Raw genomic sequence first — 19,482 nt, 5'->3', positions numbered from 1 at the left:
CACCTGTAGTAAATATAGGACTTATATAATTCTCTTATTTAAGCTTATACTTAGTAAGGTGTTATGTCTATTTTACAGTGCTTATGTCTGTGCTTGACAAAATGGCTGCCACCACTAAAAAGTTTAATTGATTTTTTTAAATACATGAGCTCGTGGCCATGCACATCACAATTTCAGAAGCAAGTTCTCATAAGGACCAGAAAAAATCCATTCTGCACATATGTTTAAGGATTAAAAAGCAAAAAATCCACAGAATTTTGGTTCTAAGGTTTAGACTTACAAGTAAATATTCAACAGCTGTAAAAATCCAAACTCCCTGTGTAGTAACAAAGAATTATGCATCTTACGAGACTCAACAATTTGTGAACTGGAGACAGAGAAAAGTCCTAACAGCTTTTAAGATGAAATACAGAAACAGCCCTGAGAGGAGAATGTGTATTTCCTGCACCTTGAGTAAATGCTGAGCTACTAACCAGCACTTGCTATTCTTTTTTGTTGTTTTCTTGTGCGCATCTATCTTTTCTGTACATTTTCCATTCTAAGGGGAGGCAGCAGCACAAAGAGAGTGGAGATGTCAGCAATGAGAAAGCTCTTCTTGTGTCAGAGAGGGTGAGCATGCATAACACTGGTAGAGTAGATGGAGCCATGGCTGCAAGAAACAGCAGCCCAGCGAGCATCTCAGCTGAGCCACAGGTGAGTTCAGCGGCTTTGGCAGCAGTGCATTTCTTCCCATACTCCTCTTTTCCTCTTGAGATGCCCAGTGAAACTTGAACTTCATAGCTATCGCACAGAGGACTCCATGCAGTAGAGCTTAGAATTGTGTTGGTTGTGGTGCTTTTCAGGAGGATAGATCTCTAATTTAAACCACTTAGGCCAACAAGGGAATTAAACTGCTGCTTTCTGACCATTAGGCTAATTCATAAAGATTGGAAAATTCACAATGCAGCTAGAGACCACAGGAGGTAAGCCAGCTGAAATAAATTATGCAGCACTATGTACATGAAGAAAGCCAGTTCTAGCACTTGAAAAAAAGAGTTCATCTTTGCAGACAGTTATAAAAATCTCTCTACATTTTTCCAGATTTAAAAAATGCAAAGTATTTTCTTTACAGGATGTTTACTATCTCCCACTGTTGCGTATTTTTTTTTCAGCAGACTTCGTTTTCTGTTGCACTAGCTGTGTTTGTAATTTAAAGACTACAGAAGCCCTCTACATCTTCCGTGAAAGGGCTGTTACTGATTGAAGCTAGAAGCAGCCTGTCAGCTGCCCAGAGTTGTAGCTCACGCCATGCCAAAAAACAGCCCCAAATTCTCAGGACTAGTACGGACAGGGCGCACACGAAGGCAACTACAAGGGAGCTTCGACACGCCACTGAACAACCACACAAAACCTTCACATATTCAGGCACCCAGGCTTGCCGCCTTTGCTCTCCCCTCCTTTTTTTTTGGGTCTTTCCTTCAGACCAGCCGGAAGAGGGAAGCTTTGGGCGGTACGTGCCTCCTTCGCCTCCCCTTCCGCAGGCTGCTCCGCCCCGGGCTGCTGTGAGCGGGGCCGCGGGGCAGGTGAGCGTCGGTGGCCGCGTACCTTCCTCGGCGGGGCTGGGCCCAAACTCCGCCCTGCCGCCCCCAGGGCTGTATTCACAACATAGCGGTTTTCATCGCTTGGACGGGGTTTAGGGCTTAGGCTTTAGGCAGGCCTTGCTCTTGGATAAGCCCCCCGCGGCGAAATGCTCCCTTTTTTTATTTTATTCCTAGAAAATTAAAAGATACCAGCCCTCACCCCAATTTGTATTTCAGTTTTCAGCATGGCCGTGGACTGGCTCGGCTTTGGCTACGCCGCCCTGGTGGCATCAGGAGGGCTCGTTGGCTATGCAAAAGCAGGTACGGTGTGGGAAGGTCTCTCACTCTCCTTCACTCCCTCGTTACCCCCCAATAACTTGTTGTGAACTGGGCGGCTTTTCACGAAAGCCGCTTATCTCGAAGCAGAGATGCAGATGTAAAGTTTATCAGTTTGTGCCATGAGCTGCTAACTTGGTGCTGTTGGGGTGTGGTGCTTTTTGGGTTGAGCTGGTGCTTTAGGCTGATAAACCCATAATCTGCTTTCTGGTCCATGCTGGTATCCTGCCTCTGCTTTGTGCGCGTTAGGTGAACTGACATAAGTTTGCTTCAGAAAGGTTTTTCCTCTGCTATTTGAAGTGTAAACATTCTAGAAATGTTCCGTATCTTCAAATGGCGCGGATCACCACTTTTTTTCCTTAGAGTTTTATTCTTATTTTAATGTTTGATGATAACAGTATACTACAAGCTGCAGAGAGTTTTCAGAAGGTTCCTTTCTGCAAATAGAGCTGAACAGTGCAAATCAGTCCTTAAGCTTGCTCCTTTTCTGGGCTCTTTACTCAAACTTCCCCTCTGGCCCACTGCTTTCATTTCCTGACCTTTTTCTGAGTTTGTCTTCCTCCAGACAGAGCTGTGGATTCATCCCTACTACAATATTATCTCTTTCTACTTTGAAAGTCTCTAAGCCATCCTAGTGTTTGCAATATGAAGGTGCATTGCTGAAATCTGTAAGAATCTTACCAGTGTGTTTGAGTACGTGGATGTTAATGCCTATTCCAGTTTGCTTTCTACTAGTTTGATTTATCCTTTAGGTTGTGAGTGGTGGGACAATAAGTTACTAATCCCACCTGAATTTCTCTGTGGTCACTATGAAATGGTGGGTACCTTTCTTATCCTCTGGTCCCAGAGGGGAGGACATGGTCATGCTGAGTCAGGAGAATTGAGGTCACAGGGTTTTTGAAGGGGAACAGGAACTTGTATGCTGATTTGTAGGGAAATTTTAAAAGAGAAAAAAAAACCCCAAACCTGTTGTATCCCTACTAATAATTTGGAGAAACCAAAAGAAAACAGAACTTTCATCCATAAAGCTAAGGTGGTGATCTGTTCTTATACAACCAGGTCTATTTGCCCACACAGACAGTGGTTAACAGTAGATGCCGTGGGAAACAGTGATTGATTAAATTTTGTTGTGTGGGACCCACAGTTTTGAGACTCAGGAACTTCCTGAGCCAGAAGTGGTGTGGTGGTCCCTAGTAAGTGTATGTGCCATAGCTGCCTAAACAATGCTTCAAGTTAAATTCAAGAATATGGTGACCATTTGTGGCCTCCCGAACTTGTTGGCTGCTAAACAGTATTCCATGCAGAATGGCTGCTTGCACAAGTGTGTGTCTTTTCCTTGCACATGTGCAATAACAATATTTCTAGCACCTTTGGCTCTTGCTTTTTATGCTGAAAGCAGGATCCAAAGCAATGTTACAACTGCCTTTCTGATGACTGGAAAAGTTATTACTTTCTGTTAGTAATATGCAACCCTCCTGTAACATTGAGAGTGGATCTTTGTCAGCTTACCTTTGCAATCTTGAGTCCTTTTGAAGGTGAGCTAAAAATCAAATGTATAAAGAATCAGCCTCAATAGCATTAAGTCCTTAATTCGCCATTAGCCCTACTGAGGGCATTCATCACTTGCAGTAGTCACGGTACTTTACTACTTGGTGTCATCTATAAGTCACCAATTTGGATGTGGTATCCTTTATCTTCTGGTAGCTCGGGATTATGATTTATACAGAGGACTTGATTCAATGTCTAGATGAGTCCAGAGATCTTCTGCCAAAGTATTCAGTTACCTTTGGATCAGATCTCAAATATACGTATGAGATACAACCTCTCTTATTCGACTCTGCTGTCGTCTTTGGCAACTTATAATTTATCTGAATGCCCTCCTACGCAGTTCAGTTCATATGTCCTTTTTCTCTGATCTTAAACCCTTATTATTTAATCCATCTACTGCCTCTCTGATATTACTGTGTTGAAACAGCATGCCTCAGTTTGCACCAAGAAAACAGCAATTCTTTTGCTTTTCTCACTGTTTTTTTCCTCATTAATTTATTAATGGCTTTGTTGCTAAAGAATTAAATGCTAATGCTATTTGTATCTTATGCAAGAGTATTTTAACATGTTTCTTGGTGCAGAGCAGCATGGTCTTAATATCTTAAAAGAAAAAACCTCTCTAATCTGCTTAATAACAATGGATGCCCATTTTTTTTTGTTAGTGTTTCACAAAACAGGTAAAATGATAAGCAAGTTTATTTCTGAGCTTCTAATAAATGCATTATCTTTCACTTGCTCAGGTAGTGTCCCATCATTAGCTGCTGGCCTTTTCTTTGGGAGTTTGGCTGGACTGGGTGCCTATCAGCTCTCACAGGATCCAAATAATGTTTGGATTTCTCTGAGTAAGTAGCTTAGAGTTTTTAATGAGAAGGAATTGTATTTACCCTAAAATAACTGGATACTCAAAATAAGTACCTAAAAGTCTTTGCAGAAGAGTTAAATTGACAGTGTTATACATCTAGTTTCAATCCAATCTTTAAGCCTGTGTTTAGTGAAAAATCTCCATTAGTGGCCAAACTCCATAACTCTCGCTGGAATGCGAACTGTTAGCATTACTTAATTATTGTTTTAAAGACTGTATTGAGAATGCATATTAAAAACTGCTTGTCTTGGTGTGTCTTGCTCAGTGATTTCTCACTACATTCCTGCATCCGTTTTGCAAGAAGTATAAAGTGCTTTGGGTGCTAGTTCAAACTTACAGTTTTGTTCCTCTTCTACAACAGAAGAGGAAAATATTGGGTTTTGTAATCATTAGAGTTTGTCTTCTGAACATTGAAAAACCTACGGGTTGTGAAGGAAAATGTGTACTAAAGCTCATGCCAGTTGCAAAATAACAGGATTTGAACTTTCCTCATTTACTAATAAGCAGAGGTACTTTGCAATTGAAGTGGGCTAAGAAAATACACATAGATAATTCCTGCAGCTCAGCTGATGCCTGACGCTTCTTAGGCTGCTATATCTCAGATACTTGTGAGCGTGTGTTTTGCACAATCCTTTGCCCAGTATCTGTGTGAGCAGTGTCCTTTCTGTTCCTGATCTGTAGAAGACATCAGTGCATGACAGTTCTCTAGCACTAGCTTTTTCGGTCCACAGGCTTGCTGAATTGGTGGCTGCCATCACGCATCAGTCTTGTGCTGACGTGTTTGGTGATCATAGTGCAAAGGAAGTGCTAGTAAACAGATGTGTGACCTCTGTGTGCCCTCTTTTTGCCTGGATCCTACCTTCAGCATCTTGCAGGAGACTGGAGCAGTTCAGAAAGAGTGATTCCTGTGCAGACTGCCCATACCCTAACAGGTTATTTTATTATTGCTGAAAGCAGCAAGAGACTGTGATTGGCTTATTTTTTTATATATATGGCAAAAATGTGGCATTACAAAGGTGTTGTACGCCTGGGGAGATTCAACAGAGAAGCAAGCTTCAGTAATGCAGTATCTTCTTCTCAGAACTGGAGCTTCCCTTCTCCCTGACTTTGAGAAGTTATTTGTGGTGGGTTACTGCTTAGCCAGTGCTTAAAGAGCTGCCACTGACTAGAGTTTGTTCCCTGAAGCAGTGACATAGCGTCTAGCTCATTGATATGTGGAAGTCAGAAGTGAAAGGGGAAGGCCCAGTGTTTCTTTCCATTTCAGCGTTGTCTACAGTGCAGGCCACTTCCACATCTAAGGGATGGGTCAAAGGCTGGGCATGTTCAAGCCTAAATAACTGGAATAAACTGCAAATACGGGAAGCTTAACAGGAGACAAAGTATTTTCCCAAATGCAAAATACAGGTGCATTTCTATTATTCAGGAGCATATGGAGTCTTTTCCTCCTCCCCTTCATGCTTTAAAGTTTTTGGAGAAGGTGTGTTCTAGTTTAGACAAAATTACATATGTACATATTTTGAAGACTGGCTACTGATTAGAGCTTGAGATACATGAACACTGTAGTAGTTCTTTCTTGTGTTTTAGACTGTGGTCCTGGTCCTTTACATATCTACTTGTAAGAGACCATTAGACATCAAGGACAGTATTTAGGGTGGTGTTAGGGAGGAAGGATGCCATGGCTAGGATTGAAGATGAGTTGGGTTCTGCAGGAACAGCCGTGACATAGAAACAGTGATAGAAGATGAGAGTGGTTGGTACAACTAGTCAACGTATAGCTGTTACCACTGGGTAGCAGATGCATGCTAAGGCTGAGGATTTAATCGGCATGTTTTCCATATAGCTTTCTTGGTGTTCCATCTTTCTTTGACATACAGTGTCCCATACAGCCCTTTCTGTTTTACTGGCTCAGTGAAGCTACCTGGGTCTTGTCTCTGTGTCAAGTGGTCAGGGTTGGTAGCTTTAACTTCCTGATCATAGTGGAAGGTGGTGCAGGGCTGAAATTTTAGGGATGTGGTTTAATGCTAGATTTAGGTTACGGTTGGACTCAGTGATCTTGAGGGTCTCTTCCAACCAAAATTATTCTATGATTCTATGAAATGGATTAGTAAGGCTTAGCACTTCCATAGCACTCTTCTCTTTGGAAGTCTTTTGCAAGCATGAATTAGTTAATTCTCAGAACAAGTTAGACATGAAAATGCTCTCTTCCTTTTATGAGGAGCAGGGAAGTTATGTGCACAGATTTATTGATTTGCCTGTTCACAGGGAAGGAGTGAGTTCCAGAGCAGTATATCACAGATTGCTTCCAGTCTCCAAAGCAGCACATTTTGACAAAGAAGGTTAAGGAGTGTATGCAGAAGCATATGGACTTCACTGTCTGCTAGAACTTGATTTAGAATGTTTATGCTTCACAAACTGAGGCATTCCAAAGTTTACACAATTTATTGGCTCTTTTTGTCCATCATGTGAAATAACCCTGTTTCACTTTTTACTTGATGCTACTATTTCTCTCTGTTCTGTTAGTTTTGAATTGTGGCATTTCTCTTGCACACATGCATCTCTGCTGACCAGACTGTATAATCTCTCATTTAAGTTACATCTGGAACACTGACTGCTGTCATGGGAACAAGATTTTACAACTCTGGAAAGTTCATGCCTGCAGGGCTAATTGCTGGTGTCAGGTACAACATTATATACTTTTTGGTTTTTTAACCCCCTATGTGTGCTTTCTTATTTGCTTAATTAAACTGAGATGAAGTGAATCGTATTTTGTGTATCTTTTTTGTTTCCCTGCACCAGTTACATGGGAAGCATTTGAAAATGAATTGAAAAATAATTATTATTGTTTAATTCTGTGTTTTTCCCTCTTATACAGTTTGCTAATGGTTGGAAGATTAGCACTGAAGATGATGGAAAAGCCCCACGATAAATAACTGTTCATTTTACAGCATAATATCTGGATAAGGAAAACTGATGATGAAGCTGCGTGAATGCAGAAGCAAGATGGAATAATTTTCTATATCGTGACAATTTTTTTCCTTTTTTTATATAAGGAGGAGTAGCATGATGGGACAGATTTGTTTCAATGATCCTGTAGAGCTATTATTGTGTAGTGAGAAACTGGTCCTGAATTTGATTTTTCCAGATGCATTTCAGTGTATTTTAACACTTCCAGGTTTTTTTTTAATGCCAAAATATGCTGCAGATGTGCATGAAGCAGAGAGGACCTGTAATTAAGAAAGTATCCACAAAGAGGCACCAGGAATAATTGGCTAAATACACGGGTATCTCATACCTTTCATACTGAGTATTACAGTATGCTTTACCTGTTGCATTCTGAGTTGATATACAATGTCTGTATAACACCAAGCAAATCTTGCCTTTTTATTGTGAAGTGATGCTAAAATGTTGCTTTTCTACAAATAAAATCTGCTACAAACCTTTATTTGACATGTTTTTGTGTCCTTCCTGTGTGTATGGGGGTAGGGGATTTTTTTTTTTAACCTTATTTTATTCTCCGTGGAAGTCTTTACAATGAACTGTTAGTATTAAAGTGCTTTCAATGATATTTAAAAATCACTTTTTAAATGGAGGGCAGAAGATTAAATTCATTAACACTGCATCAAAACAGTTGTTGGAAGGGAAATTAGTTTGTGGGTTAATTAAGCAAGATCTGTGCTAGGCTAAACGAAGAGTTTAATGTGATCTGACCAAAGGACTGTATAACTAGAATCATAAAGCTTAAAATCAACGCTATGTAATTCTGATCTTACAGGCTTTCTTGACAATAGAATATATCAGCATTTCATTTTTATCACTTAGGGAAGTGGCTGTGCCTCTTCAAATCTGTCTTTACTTGAAAGCCTTGGACTCAGGAGAGTTCCTGGTTCTGCTGTGGTACCTGAGGACTGAAGTGTGGAAGAGGCATAAGAGGCATCTGGTGTCTTTGTTGACACGCCAATCTTGATCAGTTCTCCTGTGATAGACTGTCCCCGCTCTGTTAGTGCAGGCACAGCTAACCTGGGCTCAGCACCATGATGGAAGGAAAAGGCAAGAAATGCGTGAAAGAATCCTTTCTCAACTTATTCTTAATTCTATATGATTATTGATATACTAGGATTCTTACAGTGTGTAACTTGTAATTTGAAGTGATGTTTTATGTATGACTACTGAAGACTTTACACTGGGACCTCTCTACCATTGATTATATCAAAATTTTGTCAACTGCACAACGTAATTACAGCAAAGCAGGTTTAAATTAACTTACGTCTTAGGCACTCTACTTCCCATTTTGTAGTACTTAACAAAATTTGTAACAATTTTCTGAAACTCCCTAAAGCAAATACTAAACTATGTAATTGCTCCATTTTATTGGTCAGTTCAAAGCTTGTATTTCCTGTTCTGAAGATGGCATTTAACAAGATTGAGCCAGAGTGACATTTCCATTGTCATGAACAATGGAAACCTGTATCGTAGTAGATTGAAAGTTGTTACGGTAGAAAGTAATAATTACAAGCAGATCTATAGATGTTTGGCCAATTGTGCAGTGTGTTAGTAGTTCTCTTAGCAAAAGTTATAAAATTCCAGGTTTTTTCACATAATTCTTACTGTAACCTCTATTGTTTCCAGGAACTTAATCTGTAAATAATCTGATCTGTACAGGATGGATCTGCAGGGAGCAACACTGAAAACATGTAAAAGCATTTCTGAAATTCTAGTATCGATTAGATCATAGTCTCTTTTGACCATGCTGTAACCAAAATCCAACAGAAGTTTTGTATTTACCTTTACATATTTTAAATCACCCTATGTAATTTAATAGAATATTTCATCCCTGCTGTAGAATTTTCTAGAGCCATTCAAGAATTAAAGACATTAATGTCCTTTCTGCAGACTGGCTGTGCTTTTAGGCTGCTTTTTAGATAATCCTGCAAGATTTCTTTCCTATTTTTATTATGTAGGTTTTGGTGATTTGTTTGATTTTCCACTGAGGGTGGTCTCTATGTAAATTGAGATTATTGCTTTTGCATTGAATTCACTGTGGCCATGCCATGGCTTCAGTGAAGCTTCATGCTGTGAGTCAGCTTTTGTATGGATTAAATGTTTGGAAAGAGTGATTTACTTATTTTTAGGAAATGAACTGTTAAAGTAATTCTTAAATTGAGGCTGTTCAAAGCACATTTTGAAAATAAAAATGTTAGTTTAATATTACTTACAGTATCAGCTGTCAGCATGAGCTGAAACGAGTACTGATTTTTATTTTTTAATGAGGCACAGAAACAGAAAACTATTTTTACAATATGCAGACTGGGTCACCAAAATTCAACAACCTGGAGTTCAGTCTTGCCTCCAGAACTCAAATACGATATAGTAATGACAGAAGAAGAGAGTTTGGGTTATCAAAGCCCCATTTCCCAGAGTGAAGACCCAGGCCCTGTATTCTGTTTCTGTCACATCTGCAGTGCCTGGTGGGTGGCGACAGGAAATGTCAAGTATTTCAGCCCTGTCTTGAGAGGCTCACTCAAGACTAGAGGAAGGAATTTCCTATTTACTTAGGGAGATAAATGATCTCTTGAAAGTAGGAGCTTCCAAGTAGACTTTCTAAGGGGGATGTATGAGCATACCTGTCTTTGTACAAGCAGTTGGTTACTGTAAGTCCTGGAAAGTGAGAGATGCTGGGCTCCTTTCAGGTCCCACTCTGGTCTGGTTCAAGCTCCCTTCCCAGGAGATGGCTCTGTGCCTCAGGCCGTGGGATATCTCACAGTTGGGGGGATATTGCTTGTGGAAGCCACACTGCAGCAGAGAAGAGAGTGCAAAGTTCCTGGGACCTGTGGGAACTGGAACAACTGGTTTGTTTCGGTCACCTTTTAAAGCTAAATAGTAACTGGCAAAAATACAGCAATGGTCCTGAAGCTGAGAAATAGAACTCGGGTTGCCTTCTGCCCAGGTGGAAAACCCATGGGACAAACTAAATTTCCCCTGTGCTATGTGTTTACTTCAGGCTAACCCTAGATTCTTTCCCATTCAGGATCTTGTGGCCTCCCAGTTGATTGCACTGGGGCAGCACCAGGCACGTACAAGCTGGGAATGTTACAAACCACCCAGTAAGTGGAGGTGTGAGCGAAGATCTGGGGCGGCTCAGAATCTTGTACAGTTGAGTGCCTGGTTGTGTGTTACGTCTTTACAGGTGCAACACTGAGACCTCTAATACAGCAATAATGGGCTGCGGTTCAATTGCAGTGCTGAGTTGAGGGGAGGAAGAGCAGTCTTCACTCACTCGTGACAGATGTCACACCCGAAGCTGTTCTTTCAATCAACGTGATATTGGCAGGAAGCAAAGTCTCTTTAATTGAGTGCGAATCCGTAGTACAGTGTAAAAATAGAAGTAATGCTACACTAGTTGTACAGACAACTGTCTTTTACAGACTAGAAGAGAATAAGAGGAGGATGGAAAACGTTTCAAGTGAAATGGTTTAGAAGGTAACTTAGTCGTGTGCTGTCCTACTTTATCCCTTGTTCTAAGAATATAGTATGTGACTGGTTTTAATGCAAAGCGTATCCCCCAGCTCCTTTTCTGCTGCAGGCTTCGAAAGTGCAATTTGCCGTGTCCCAGTTCTGTCAGTCATTGTGCTGGGAGCTGTTGGCGCTTTGTCATCCCTTGGTGAGGGTCAGTCTGTGCTGAAACTAATATGGCCTGAAGTCTTACACAATTATCCTTCTGTGGTGTTAAATTGCTGGCTTCTTGGTGTTATAGTCATGCTTTCTGGCTGCACAGTTTAATCACCTGGAAAAAGGGGAGGGGAAGAAAGGGTCAGAAGCACCTCCAGGCAGTTATGACAGAAGGAGGCAAGTCTTTGTTCCTCCAGAGTCCCTACAAGTAAAAGTGGCAAAATGTTGCATCAATAGTGGCACAGGGACATCTGGACACATCTCCTCTCCTGTGTACTTGAAATACTGTGCTGGAGCAGATCAAAATTCATGTGGTTTTGTGCCATGTCCCCAGCTCAGTCCAATACACAAGGGATTTCGAATGCTTTTTTAGTCTCCTTGTGCCTCTCTTCTGAACCTGTGAAATTGAAATAATGTTTTCTGTATCTTTTCCTTGTCTGTCTTCTACAGTGCTGTCTTGTATAGTGCGTGGCATAACATGTTCCTCACCCCAGAAGCAAGAATTGGTAGATCTGACACTGTTTTATTGCTGGTAGTCAATACAGTCAGTCCTTGTTTTAATTTAATACTCTTTTTAAAAATATCTAATGAGAAAAATTATGGTAGGACAAACATCTATTTTCCTCATTTAATTTCATTTCATTAGATGTTACCATTTGCATAGTATTTTGAGATCCTGTCCTGCAAGTACTACAACCAAGTTGAATTGAGTTTTAGTAGTAACAATTGGTATCAATATCCTGAGTTGGAAGGGACCCATGACGATCACCAAGTCCGATGCCTGACTCCACACAGGGCAACCTAAAAGTGAAGCCATATATCTAAGAGCATTGTATTACACAAATTCTTATTGAACACTGATAGGCTTAGGGCCACGACCACATCCCTGGGAGCTTGTTCCAGTGCTTGACCACCCCCTCAATGAAGAACACCCTCTCTCTTTTCCTTTTTTTATTTTTTTTTCTTTTCTTCGTTATCTTTTTTCATTTTTCCTTCTTTTTTCCCCCTCTTTTTTCTTCTCCTTTCTCCTTTTCCTCCTTTCTTTCCCTTTTCCTCATTTCTTTCCCTTTTCCCTTTTCCTTTTTTCCTTTTTTCATTTTTTCCTCTTTTCCTTTCCCCTTTTTTCCCCTTTTTTCCCCTTTTTTCCCTCTTTTCCCTTTTCCCGCTTTTCCCTTTACCTTTTTTCTTTCTGTTTTTCTCTTCCCCCCTCCCCCTTTTTTTATCTTTTTTTTTTCATATTGTTTTTTTTTCATTTTGAGGGTTGGTTTGTTTTCCTCTCTCTTTTTTCCCCCCTCTCTTCCGTCCTCCCCTCGTCCTCCCCTCGTCCTCCCCTCGTCCTCCCCTCGTCCTCCCCTCGTCCTCCCCTCGTCCTCCCCTCGTCCTCCCCTCGTCCTCCCCTCGTCCTCCCCTCGTCCTCCCCTCGTCCTCCCCTCGTCCTCCCCTCGTCCTCCCCTCGTCCTCCCCTCGTCCTCCCCTCGTCCTCCCCTCGTCCTCCCCTCGTCCTCCCCTCGTCCTCCCCTCGTCCTCCCCTCGTCCTCCCCCCTTGTTAGTTCGTGGCTGCGTGCGCTGGGGACGGGCAGGGTTGGTTGGGGCTCCGCAGCGCGCAGAGCCAGGAGGGGGCGGCAGCGCTGCTCGGATGCAGCTGGCGCTCAGCCCGGCAACCTGCCAGCTGGGGGAGAGACACCCCACCCCGAGAGATGGAGACAAGGATAAAGAACAATCAACAGGGCTTACCTGCTTCTAATTTGGGGTTACCCACTTGTAGTTGTGCTGACCTGGAACACCAAACACGTTCCTTTGCTCACTCAGCCGAATATGAGCACCTGCTGCTTTATTACCTTGGCACTGACCTGAGGAATGAGAAATGATTGTGAGGCAAAACGCTTCTCTCACCAAGCATGCTATCCAATTCCAAACTAGTGATGCTAAGAAGCTGATTATAATCGCCCAAAGAATGAAAATATAAACCTCCTGCCACTCTTCCTGCACCCCCTGAAGGAAATTGCTTCCTATCTGTACTGGAAGATCAGCCCAGCCTTTCTCATGTGCATGTTAACAGCAAGAAACAAAATCTGCAGGTTCAGTCATGAGCAGAGGACATTTAGCAGGACAGGCCTCCTTCTCCAAGCACTTTTAAGAAACACACAAACATTACAGTTTTGTAAACTGTTGCAGTATATATATATAGTCAGAGAAAGGATGTTGCACACATTTGCTTGGAGGTTGTGCTCTTCAAGCAGCGGTATAACAGTAGAAAATGGCCAAAATCAAATACCTGCTGTTACCTGTAGGCATCCAATTATTAGGAGAGTTATTTGATATACTGAAATTCCTTCTCACTTCTCTGTTCCCCAATAAACCTGCACTCAACTTCCTCTGGGGATGGGCCAAGTATTGCTCGATTAGTATGCAGCACCACAGCCAGCAGGGTGGAAAAATACACACCAGGAGGAGAGAAAATAGATGACAAGCAGCAGGAGCAAAGTAAACGCTTTTAAATTCTGGACCGAAATTTCTTTCCACTGAGATTCGCACTGGTCTATGGGATCATGACAAGACCTGAAATATTTTGAGGTAAGAATGAGATGGGTCCACTTACCCAAGTCCTGTTTTCAAAACAAAAATGAAGCCTAAACTGAGAGGCAGGAGAATTTTTTTTTGTGATGGGGGTAAGGACCCACGAATCATGACAATGGTCACAGAGCGACAACCCTACAATCTTCTTGCACGCATCCCAACCTGTAAAACTGTTGTGAAAATGATCTTCTGGTTCTCTGGGTAGTTACATATCCCTGGTGTTCAGCAGGATGATAGATGCTCCACTCTGCATTGCATTTATTCTATACTCAGCAACACCTTCAGTTCCCAGACGCTATCTCACCTGGCATCCATGCAGCATTCACATCAGCTGAGGGACTGTCACCAGATTTTCTATTCTGTATGCGACTACTGGCTTGTCCCTGCCAAACATTAATGACTCTCTGTTCAACTTACTCCTATAAATATAATCTATAATAATTTATTTTTATATAATTCATTTATTTAGGTGAAGCCCAGATAGTTTAGCAGCCAGTTCCTCAGGCAGCACAGAGACTCTCCGACCAACTCAAACGCAGCTTCAACTACATCCTTCCCACAGCCAGGTGTGCGTTCAACACACATTCATGCATGTGCACAGCAACAGACAGTACCACAAATGCACAGGTGTTTTATTTACAGGTTTTTTAAGCATTTTGTTTGCTTATGTATGTTTTTGGTATTTAGCAGTCGATACAACATTTATTTATCTATATCACATTCCCACACTGTCAAGCAACCAAATATTCGTGATAGTCAATGGTAAAAAGGCTACAGACTTTCTGAGACAGAGGTGGCAGCAGCCTGCAATTATTCCTGTTCCTCTTAGCTGTCAACTGTCAGACTACCATCTTCTCTAGGGAATGGTGTGTTGCATGGAGACAGAAAATAGTTGTATATTTTGTTAGACATATTTGGTTTACAGAATATGTCCCACAGGATGCCCTTTAGGATCAGGACTTTCCTCAAGAGTATTCCTTACATGTGGGCATTATATCGGATGGTATCACCTATGGCTTGCTTTAGACAGCTTCTCTGCAAGGGCAGAGCAAAAGACCTGCTAAAAGAGGATGTTAAAAGCATTCAAATCCTTCCCTATGAACCATAAATAGGGTGTGATGTGTATGTTAAAAATGCAGTAGGAAAGAGAGGAGCTAACCATTTAAACCACCCTGTGAAGTAACACCCACTTAGTGTTAATCTCCATTTTTCTTTTTCGACCCAGGAGCAGTAAGTGTACACAGAAGAGGAGGTTGGGGGAAAAGGGTAAGAGAGGTCAGCCTTCTATTAATTGCATCTTGTTTAGCTGGGTCACTGCAGTTGACCTCATTCAAATCTTTAATTGACATCTTGGTTTGAAATCCAAGATGGCAACACCAGGCAAGATTTGTGCTTGCTCAGAGTCATGCTGTCTTAATTAGTCTCTCATTCTTTATCAAATATGTGTTTCTTATGCATCCGACAATTTAAATTCAGCTGTGGTATTGCCCAGAGGTAGAGTGACTCTTGTATTACCGTGCCCTGCTTAGTGCTGGGTGCTGTGCTTCCCCTTCATCCAGAAAATGTGAAGATGGGGTATGACCCTGTTTCTGATGAATCTAAGCAGAAATAGGATTGTGCGGCCTCCTTGGGAGCAAGGGAAGTATTAAAAGACAGGTTGTTAACTAACAAAAGAAAGAGTGAAACAGCTGTGACCCTGGACAAGGGTTTCATAGAAGATTATCCTGAAGTGTCACAGAGCTAAGCATTGCTGACTCGAGGTCTGCTGTGCCAGCTGACCCATCTGAGTTTCTGTCCTTCCTTCTTCGGTTTTTCATTTTCCAACAGAAAGATCTGACTGTGATCAGTGGTAAATCTATTGGCAGATCTTGCCAAAAAAACCTCTCAGAAATTGAAGTATTTCCCTATAGAGGAGAATGTAAGGAGAAGGCATTTCTTGTGTTAATTTCTCCTGAGGTTGCTCTGAAATTTATGGAAGAGGAGAAAACTGAAGCAATAAGCTTTTCTTTAGGTGCCTCTGGAGGCAATACTGTTCAGGCTTAGTTTAATCACCATGCCTGGGAAAACTAATACTCACTGATCCACTCAAAATTGTTTTTTAAAGGAGATGCACTTACAGGATCTTCTCCCTGCAGGCAACGCTGTCTCAGGCACCCTCCACTCAGCCACCCTGAGTGAAGCCGTGCAAACTGGAGCAGGCTGGGATCTCAAGATCTTAGAGACCAAGTTCCTTTTCCTCTCCATCAGGAAAGTTTCCTAATCCCCCAGAGTCCCCTTTGCATGGGAAATGAAGCTCTACACGTCTTTGGCTTATAAGCAAGGCTGACGGGATAAATTGTTGGTAATTTTAGGATGAAGTTCCCAACTGCACCCAGTTATTCGCACCCACGCCAGAGCCCTCTGTGTGATGCCCAGCCAGACGAGGGGCAGTGCAGCTGTTTGCCCCCACATGGTTAAAGACATTGCAGAGCTTTAAGGCACGTTGGGTACTTACAGCTTGCTGGCCTTGGTGTGGCAGATGAGAATGACACAAGTGCCATCACACCTTGGTTACACCTCTTCCAGACCCTCATACCTGTTAGGTACCAGCTGTGGTCTTCACTATGCTAGAGGACCTTTCCTTTGTCTTTGTACAGCCTATCTCCTACAGAGGGATTGGACCAAATTTTTTAAAATGTCTTTTTCTTGGAGGAGTATTCTCTTAGGCTCTTTTGGAAAGTCAGTATTTTCTATTATCTGTTTTTCCCAAAGAACAGAGGTTCATATAGACATGCCATGTCCATTCTCCTTTCTGCCAAAAGTTTTGGACTTTCTGCCACCTTCATCTGAATTACTCAGAGAGCTAAAAGTTTCAGCAGCTTCATTTCTTTAAGATTTTTGAAAATCATTAGCTGAATAGAGGACTAGAAGGAAAATTAATCAGAGTTTGTTTGCCATTTGCCAACCTCTCCAAGCACCATTCACATGGCCCCTGACCAGTCACACCAAGTGTAGTCCCCTGGTGAGAGGGTGAAGATAGAGAAAGAGCAGAACATTTTGGTGGGAACTGGCTGGGGACGTGAGGGCACGGGAAGGTATTGCACAAGAGGGCATGTGCAATGCAAGGAACCAGGTTTTGTTAGTCTTCTTGCTGATGGAAGAGTTATAAAAAAGACTGTACATAGGCTTTGAGGATTATCAACACATTTATATCAAGAAGAGTGATTTTACAGTGCTAGGTTATAATCTTCTGTTGCTCTAGTGTTACTATTATCAAACCATAGTTGGGCCTACAGCTCCTAGCAGAGATGTAAGTGCTTGGTGCTGTATGGATCCTTGCCCAGAGGTCTGTCGCCCTGCAGACTTTATTGCTACAGGCTGCATTAGACAATGAAAATTTCATCACTATACCCCAAAGAGCTCTTCCCTGTTTTATTGGTGTCACCTCCAGAGTGTATTATCCCTTTCCCTCTCCCCTCATATTTTTGACCCTTTGGTCTCTCTGTCCTGTTAGATCAAATGATAAAAGGCTCATCACCACACACAAAGGTGGGGAAACCCAAAAACTCCCTGCCCTGGCTGCTCCCTGGGCTGTCTTCAGGATGGCTCTCAGACTGAGAGGTCCCTGCCCCGGGACTCATCGTGGGGTGCAGGGAATAAGCATTTCGGTAACACACAAGACTTTTATGGGAGGTTCTGAGGAGGAACCAAAAGCGAGAACAGGGAGGGATTGAGGTAGTCTGAGGAGGATCAATTATTGGAAAATAGAAGGATAACAGGGTAAAAGGGACAGGTCACAAATAAGCAGGGGCTGGCAAGAATGCTCCTGACCAGCACAGTCTGTCATGTCTCCTTGTTAAACTCGTATTTTCCTGGGTGAGGGGCTCCCTGTCAGTGTGTGCCTGTGTGTAGGGGTGTGAGTGCCAGCTGCTGGTGTGAGTCCAGGGGTCACAGGTACTCGAGCATCCATGGTGCCAGCAACTGGAGCCAGTCTGGGTGCATATCTTGCTGTGTGATGAGAATGAAATATTGAGCTGGACTAGCTGTTTGGAAGGGTAAGTGGCCAGGGAACTGGGCCATAAGTCTGGGCTGGATGTGCTTGTGATCTGCACATTGGGAAGCTGGAGGTGCTGGTGACCCAAGGGATCCTGGCCAACTAGGGTCTGCTGGGAGACCTCTGTGTGTATCTGCACAGGAGGCAACTGGAGGTGAGAGCATCCAGTGCCAGCTGCTGGTCAGGCTGAGTGTCTATGGGCAGCTGCTGGAAGGATCCACATTGTGTTAATACATACACATACTTTTTTTCCCCCTCACTAATAGGTGTTCAACCTGATCAGGCTGTGAAGGGAAGAGGACAAGGCTGTTGGTGCTGCATGTGTTTGCATGAATGCGGAGTGTTGCTACACTGTGTGGTCTGTGTGGCTGGCCGTGTGCATCTATGTATGTATGTGATGTATACATACTTATGTTTGTATGTGTGCCTACTGGGAACATATTCTCAGCAACGCTATGGTTGGGACCTGGGGAAGTGGAGCTGTGGTGGCCTCTCCTCCCTCAGGCTGCTGAATCTGAGACCCCCTAACCAAACCCCATTGACCCTGCTGGAGGGAACCTGCAGGCACTGTGGCTCCTCGCCTTTGGACGTGGGCCAAAATAGCTGTGTCTCGGTTGTGTGGCAGGCAAACTCCAAAAAAAAAGCCCATGTCCCTTGCTCACTCAGAGAGGTGGGCACAGAGAAAATATTCCCTTTGTTGTTCCATTTGACCAAATCCTTCATCTGTTTCCCTATGCACTGATCTGTGTCCTCAGAATGCATGTGACCAGAATAGATATCTCTGATGAGTGTCTTCCTTTACATTTCTGAAATACAAGAATTACAAATTGTATCAATAAACCAAAACAATCTACTTTTTGGGTGGAGTGAATTTTTATAAATTATAACATACTCTAGAAATGTCGCTCCAGGTAGAAATCTTGACTCCTCGTTGTTCCTCATCTCAAAAGCCTTTCTCATACAAACCTACAACAAAATGCAGAAGCACCAACAACCTGTCTCTGGCAATAAATGAAACTCAGGAGACAAAATCAATTACAATTTCTTTCTTCAGAATTGTAAGATGATATGATGGGTGCAGCATGGTGGAATCCCTGTAATGTGCTATAAACTTAAATAAAATGTGATGTGGGGAAAAAAGTAAAGGTAGCTTTGTTCAGGTCATGCACTTAATGAAAAATAAATACCAATAAGCTTGCTTTCACCAGGTCTGATCATATTTTTGATTTCCAGCTGAATTGCTATATATACATTGTTACCCTGGCTGACCCCAAACATCAACCCAACGTGGAATCTGGATGTGGGACAGAATGGGCTGAATTTGGAAATGGAAATTGTTACTCACGTCTCCCCCTTTGTGCCCCCTCACGCCCACTTTAATTATTACCTTTATTTATGTAGACAAGCCTCTTTCCTGGAGAAGCAGCAAAGTGATAGCTTGAAGAAAAATCAGTCTTGTGCTCTTTGAACATTTATGTTTTTATGGTGACTTTGACTGGCCAGATGTGTAAAGCAGGACTACAGGTGCATGTAAGGTTGTGCACAGCTGGAGCCCTGCCAAGTAAATAGCCTGGCAAAGTGCCCCCTCTCACCAAAACAAAGCCCCTCAGAATGGTGCAGGGCACCAAGTGATGGGAAGGAGAGGTTGTAGGGACAGAGTTCTATCCCCAAATGCAAGTCTCACGGGCCATGGATTGGCTTCTGCGTGCTGTGGCTCCAAACCCTCAGGTAGGGGCAATTGCTTCCCTAGACAAAGTGTCAGCCTTAAAACCTTCCCAGGGCAGTGATATGTGGGGGCTGGGTGGCTGGGTACCCTGGCTGGCTGTGCTGTGCTGCTGCCTGGGGTGCACCACTGTCCTGGGCACCACCCTGGTCACCTCAGCCACCTCTGCTCAGGACAA

General features: G+C 42.7%; 1 protein-coding gene across 1 annotated transcript; it reads left to right on the top strand.

Annotated features, from left to right (window-relative positions):
• Positions 1-1,452: 1,452 nt before the first annotated feature.
• On the top strand, positions 1,453-7,747 carry LOC136098066 (transmembrane protein 14C-like). The gene is made up of 5 exons (XM_065831152.2): positions 1,453-1,562; positions 1,797-1,880; positions 4,184-4,285; positions 6,896-6,983; positions 7,178-7,747. Exons 2-5 carry the CDS (start codon positions 1,805-1,807, stop codon positions 7,233-7,235), a joined length of 324 nt encoding a protein of 107 aa, XP_065687224.1. The 5' UTR covers positions 1,453-1,562; positions 1,797-1,804; the 3' UTR covers positions 7,236-7,747.
• Positions 7,748-19,482: the final 11,735 nt, after the last annotated feature.

This window comes from Patagioenas fasciata, chromosome 2, assembly GCF_037038585.1.
Source record: "Patagioenas fasciata isolate bPatFas1 chromosome 2, bPatFas1.hap1, whole genome shotgun sequence".
Classification (NCBI taxonomy): domain Eukaryota; kingdom Metazoa; phylum Chordata; class Aves; order Columbiformes; family Columbidae; genus Patagioenas; species Patagioenas fasciata.
This window is presented reverse-complemented; position numbering and strand designations above follow the sequence as displayed.

What these genes read in the sequence shown, in the direction of transcription:
- LOC136098066 (XM_065831152.2), top strand. Translation starts at nt 1,805, where the DNA reads ATGGCCGTGGACTGGCTCGGCTTTGGCTACGCCGCCCTGGTGGCATCA. An exon ending in TAATGTTTGGATTTCTCTGA is followed by an intron (nt 4,286 to 6,895) that starts GTAAGTAGCTTA and finishes CTCTCATTTAAG; the next exon opens with TTACATCTGGAACACTGACT. An exon ending in GGGCTAATTGCTGGTGTCAG is followed by an intron (nt 6,984 to 7,177) that starts GTACAACATTAT and finishes CCTCTTATACAG; the next exon opens with TTTGCTAATGGTTGGAAGAT.